At 36.7% G+C, this 6,086-nt stretch overlaps 1 protein-coding gene across 2 annotated transcripts; it reads right to left on the minus strand.

Annotated features, from left to right (window-relative positions):
• Positions 1–343: 343 nt before the first annotated feature.
• Positions 344–5,778, minus strand: spam1 (sperm adhesion molecule 1). Of its 2 annotated transcripts, XM_087311195.1 has the most exons (5): positions 5,726–5,778; positions 4,691–5,428; positions 4,496–4,606; positions 1,680–1,769; positions 344–781 (listed from the first exon to the last, which is right to left on the minus strand). In XM_087311195.1, the coding sequence occupies exons 2-5, from the start codon at positions 5,423–5,425 to the stop codon at positions 476–478; spliced, it is 1,242 nt and encodes a 413-aa protein (XP_087167321.1). In that variant the 5' UTR covers positions 5,426–5,428; positions 5,726–5,778; the 3' UTR covers positions 344–475.
• Positions 5,779–6,086: the final 308 nt, after the last annotated feature.

A 6,086-nucleotide genomic window follows, 5' to 3' on the forward strand; every position in this document is an offset into this window, starting at 1 on the left:
AAACACCAACTGACCCAGCCAAGGATCAAACCAGCGACCTTCTTGCAGTTTTGTCATTATTAATATTTTTGTTATTATTATTGTTATTATTAATTGTAATTACTTAAAAACTACCTTAACAACTATTAATAAGCAGCAAATTATGAGTTTATTGAGCTAAAAGTCATATAGTTAATTTGCTATAATAACAAGAGAATTGTACCTTAAAATAAAGTGTAATCGAAATAATCATGTTGACTGGATTTAAATCCTTCATTTTTTTTTCATTGTTAAAGTATATTTTTGCAGACCTAATGTAATGTGGCTGAACTAGCCCAAGCAAGAGTATAGTTCAATTTAAAAATTTTGCTCTTCCAACATTTTAATTATTGTACAGAACAAGACAGAACTTTTAATTTGGAAAACAAGGTTATTATCATAGGTTATATTTAATTAATTTTAGTGAAGATGTATCAGTTTCCTGAAACAGTTTCTGTTAAAAAGAGGGCATTGTGGCTGTGCAGTTCCTGTCTTCATAGCACTGGCAGGTGAATCTGCTTTTCCAGTCAGCAAGATCACTTGCAGAAGGGGTCCCTGTGACTACATATTTCCCAGCATTCCTACCAATGTGATGGCTTTCTGAACTAATGTGGAGGTAATCATCTGAGTTGTTGTTTTTTCGGACACATCGCCCCTCGCCTTGACAGAGATTTTTGCTGCATAAATGTGCTGCAGTGGTGACATTGAGGATGTAGGGGTTTAATTTATCAGACAGGTATGCAGACAATGCTTCGCATGAGGTCTGAAAGAAATAAAAAGCATTAAAAAGTTAAAAGAAATATTGCACAACTTGAAGGTACAGCATATTCAAACTCATACTGTTTCAAATCGCATGTTCTTTCTACCATTGACACATTTTTGTTTCTATTAAGCTCTAGAAAAAAATATATGTATTTGGATCTGGTCTCATTTGGATATGTGTAGACAAAGACTAAAACTGCAATTTACTAATAATATTTCAATAAGTTGCTCTCTGAGTATGAAATATGAATATGAAAGCCATCCGAGGGTCTAAACTATGCAGCTGTGAATAAATTACACTTTCTGGGACCTATTAAGCACTTTAACTAATTCATAAGCATACAGTAGAGATTAAAACATTTTTAAATTTAGAATATTAAAAGAAATAATGTTTTTTTTTTCCTTATTTTCCATGTTTCAAAAAGTCTTACCTCCGCCAAATTTGGTTCTATTTTAACAAACCATACATCATGTTTTCATTTTGTGATTATTCTGATTATGTAAGAGCATAATTGAGCTTAAAAGCACAAATCACAGGAATTAATATATCTGCACAGCACTGATATTCTATAGAACAGGTGTCACTAAACTTGGTTTAACTCCAGCTTGCCTTAAAACACCTGACTGGAAGTTTGAAGTATACTGTACCTAGTAATACACAGTTTAGCTTGCTTACGTGAATTTGGATTTGGTCTCATGTTTGGATGTGTGTAGACAAAGATTAAAACTGCAATTTACTGAAAATATTTTAAAAGGTTGCTCTCTTTGTTGCATATAAAAAGCCATCTAAAGGTCTAAACTATGCAGTTGAGAGTAAAATACTTGGTTTAGCTCCAGGTTGCCTCAAAACACCTGAACACACATTTTTTACTGAACCATTCCTTTAAGACAAAATTTACCTTGTCATTGTAATCAGCACTAGACCCCCACAGCACAGCTCCAGAAGCCCCCAGAGCTGCACTCTCACCTATACTGCTGACCAAGTCAATCTAGACAGAAACAGATAGAAAATGTTTTCAAGTATGGCCTAAAGCAGTTATGTTCATTTCTGAGGGTCAATATACTGAGGGTGAGTTCAGCTCACCTCAACTGATCAGTATTATCAGGCTCACAACAAAATTTCACAGACTGGTTATTTAATATCAATGAAATTGTTTGATTTCCACTACAATATCATATTTCAAACTTTAGGTTATGTCTAATGTAGCTGTGTGACCATAAACAACATCTCTAAATGTACTACGCTCAATGTTTATTGCAAAGGGAGACATTTGCTGCGTCCTAAACCGCATACTTCCATACTATATGGTACGCTTAAATCAGTATGCGAGCCGAGTAGTATGTCCGAATTCATAGAATTCAAAAATCATTATGCGAGAAGTACCTGGATGACTTACTACTTCCGGCGAGATTCAAGAGTGCGCATCCCATGCACACTGCGCTATCCCATGATGCCCCATGAGCGAATTCATGAATGGGAGTAAAGCGACGCAATTGGTCACGTAGGTAGGTCACGTGACCATGACAAAATGGCGGATGTAGTACGTCCGAATTCCATTCATACTTTTCACATTCATACTGAATAGAACGTACTTTTCTAACGGCCGAGTAGTACGTTTAAATTCTAATGCAGTACCTACTGAGTAGTAGGCGGTTTCGGACGCAGCCATTGACTTTTACAGAGTTAGCTTAGCAAAGCCTACAGTGAACAAATTTTGGGGACTACAAAAAAATACATCCAGGTTAATGAAGTCATAAACCTTTCAGGTAACCCTTTAGGTTTCTCTCATACACGCAAAGGGTAATGCTATAATGGAGAAAGCTAAAATGCAGACCAAACGCTGCTATTTCCACAGAGCTTCATCTGTTTCTGTATTTGAGCTTCCAAAGGACATGACACAAAGAGAGAAGTGCTTACAATTAAATTCTTATTATGTTCCAAAGAATTATAAAAAAGATATAGCTCTAGTATTTGACAAAGGACAGCTTCTAGAATATATCCTAGTTCAGTGCTGGATTCAGCTAAACTCTTCAAAGAAGGTGTAGCTCCAACCATAATAGAAGAAGCTGTGGATTATGTGCCACAACCTGTAAGAATTTTTATTTGTTAAAACTGATATATTGCATGCGTAGTTTCTAGCATTAATAGTATGTTGTTGCAAGGATGTAAACAACGAGAAATGTTGTTTAGCACCATTAAAAGTTAGCTACAAATTCATATTTATCCACAATATAAATTTATACACAATGTTCCTCAGTGCTGCATTGTCTCTATGCAGTTGCTTTCCATCCCATCTACATCTCAAATACATGCACGAACATGCAAAAGATATGTTAACGTTTCATATAACTTACACATGCTTATTTCAACTATATTTATAAAACACTTTTCAGGTTTATTTTCAAGAGCAGGCATGAAGTTCAGCTGTGTCCTCTGTGTCATTTTCTGTCTTATTCAGGCTCAAATTGATATAATTACACTAGCTATTTAAAGAGCAGAAGCAAAATGTGTGTAAGGGCATGACACTGCCTAGTGACGTGGAGCTGATTAGTGAATCATAGCACATTATGTTAGCTGACCAATCAGAGTGTCGTGAGAGCGGGCCTTCAGAGGAACTACGAAATTTGACAGCCGTTTTCATGTTAGCTGAGTATGAGTAAAAAATTAAAGTAAGATTTATTAAAAAGTTGGCGTGATTTTTACAAATGAAACATGACTACACATTGCGTTGCATCTTACAGATACAACCAATCCTTAAAAATACACTCTGGACCACCCTTTTACAGTAATTAGGTACCAGAACCAACCAACCAAGTAAAATATAGCTGAAACAAAAATAGGGTCTGTTGTTCAAACCACATTGGCAATTTTTAGTAGAGCATTAATGTACTTCTTTGTCAAATCCCTCTATGGTGAGCAAGAAATAATCTGAACCTGGTACATAAACACTTTGTTTGGGATTTGTATGTGTGCAGACCTATATTCAGTTGGTGGAATGACAATACAGACTACTGCCACCTGCAGGTCTAGAAAGATACATCCTTCCACACAACCACAAAATATATGCTCCTGTTTCAGTAGTCTATTTGGTATGTTCAGATGCAGCTTTTTGGTCCAGATGGGAACAGACACAGTTTGCACAATACAACAACACAGGCTGCATTCCAGTCCAATGTGTTTATACCCTTCACTCGCTGACTTTTCTTCCACCATGACTCGGAAATTAATTATTGGTTACATTACTGTCCACTGCTTGCAGAACATCTAAATAGGTTTAAATAGAATGCTATAAACCATTGAGCACTTGGAAACTACATTTAATACAATTGGTTGAGGGTATGTCTATGCAAGCTTCCCTCATTCCCTCGACGACGTGAATTGCATGTCATTTCTAAAAGTGGAGTGAAATGCAGCCACAGTTTATTGTCATCAGCACTTGTACTTTGCTGTTGACTTGGTATGTCCTGAGTTTAATGGAACTGTTGAAACAATGAACTATGTTGAAAAAGACAGAAATTGCAGTCATTGTTGTCTGCAACAGAACTTTTACAAAACATACCTTAGGTGTGTTAAAGCAATTTGGAACTAAACTCTACAACATGTTAGTCCTCAAGACACCCCTGGCTTATACTATACACTTATTTCTGTTGCTGCCTCATAGTTACCAATACAATGTTGTATCATGTATAACAGCCAGTAGTCTTAATACTTTACCTCATTCATGTAAAGCTTTTTTTGGTTGGTTAAAAGAGGCCGTAAGTAGACATAGACTGGTGCAGTGTGGACATGTTTCGGCAGGGATGCCACTCTCATTGCCTCTTGGACCTGATGACGGACAAACAGTGCAGCACTTTTGCTTCCACTCTTTGAGACTGGTAGATATGCTGATGGGTAAAGAGCAGTGCTAACCTCCCACAGCCAAAGCAGCTCATTGTTCAATTGTTTTGTATACTCTGAACAAGTGCCTGCATAGTTTGACTCATCAAATCCATAGTTATAGCAATCTGGGAACAGATAGTAGCCCCACAGATACCTAGGTCGAAGGTTGATTCCTTTCTTTAGAGTTTCCTCCATGAAACGCCTGGCTTCCTTCTGGAACTGTTGTTTGGCTTCAGTGGCTGCCTGTTGCGGGCTGAGAGAAGAGTTTTGCTCAAGAGTGTAGTTAATGGAAAGTTCCATGTAGATCTTCTTTAAATCGAAATTCCGGTCAAACATCGGAAGCCACTCTTCCCAGTCCATGACTGCCAAACCAGAGGATGAGTCGGGAATGAACTGGAGAAACTCTTCCTTTGCTTTTTCCAAACTAGCAGACAGGTTTCCCCTCTGTGGAATGCCACCATTATATTCTTTCATGGAGTGCAGGTCCACATAGGGAAAGAGCCCAAGTCGATTTTTGTAGAACAGGCTTAAGGATTGATTGCGTACCCTGGCAGGAGTTGTAACTGCTTGGAAAAGCGATAAATCAAGAGGGACCTTCAGTTGATGGCATTTGGAAATAGGAGCATTCCACAACAGCACAAAAGGCCTATGGAAAAGAGGAGCTACGGTTGATGGAGTATACACCGATGTGTTTACATGCCCAACAAATATGAGGACAATGGTGGAAAATAGTAATTGCTGTTGTCTTTGGTTTGCCATCTGCATACACTGATAGAAAAGAAAAGTCGGTATTAATTATAATATTTTGAAACTAACAACATGTTTAAGCTTTATTAACAATCGTTTGAAACTATAATAGAAATTCAAACACCAAAATATATATAACTTGCAAGAACAACATGACAAAAAGGGTGTCTTTCTAAAAGGTTCTTGTGTGGTGCTGCTAAATGCATTAATCATTTTAAGCTAATTTAAATAGTACAGTAAATTGATTATTTATTTAGCATAAATGCATATTTTTAAATGGAGGTTTAATTTAAAATTGAGAAATAATGAGTGTCTCACCTAATTCTGGTTACTTCAGTAGCAAGGCGAAAATGTAGCTTGCTCTGATTCCTGTTAAATATTAGCAGGGGTCAATGTTTAAAAACACAGCTTGCTGACATCGACGGCAGAATGACTTGCCAGTGTTATCAGAATATTTTGCAGAAAAATGTAGAGTAATGCTATCTGTCTGTCAGTCAAAGCTCAACAGAAGTTGTAATGTACAGCCACACAATGACCCAAAGAGGATGACTTTACTATTTATTAAGTAACATCCATACTGGGATTTTTTTTACAGATTTATTTTAATAAAGGCAAGAAATTTTTTTAATTCTTGATCTTCGAGTAATGATCAGACACAAAACATAAACACATTTTGACA

Source organism: Danio rerio, chromosome 25 (genome assembly GCF_052040795.2).
Source record: "Danio rerio strain M-AB ecotype USA chromosome 25, GRCz13ab, whole genome shotgun sequence".
NCBI classification, from domain to species: Eukaryota; Metazoa; Chordata; class Actinopteri; order Cypriniformes; family Danionidae; genus Danio; species Danio rerio.

Coding starts and splice junctions, on each gene's coding strand:
- spam1 (XM_087311195.1), bottom strand. CDS start 5,425: ATGCAGATGGCAAACCAAAGACAACAGCAATTACTATTTTCCACCATT. Junction 4,607..4,690: donor AGCTGCTTTGGCTGTGGGAG/GTTAGCACTGCT, acceptor GTCCGTCATCAG/GTCCAAGAGGCAATGAGAGT. Junction 1,770..4,495: donor AAAAGCTTTACATGAATGAG/GTAAAGTATTAA, acceptor GTTTCTGTCTAG/ATTGACTTGGTCAGCAGTAT.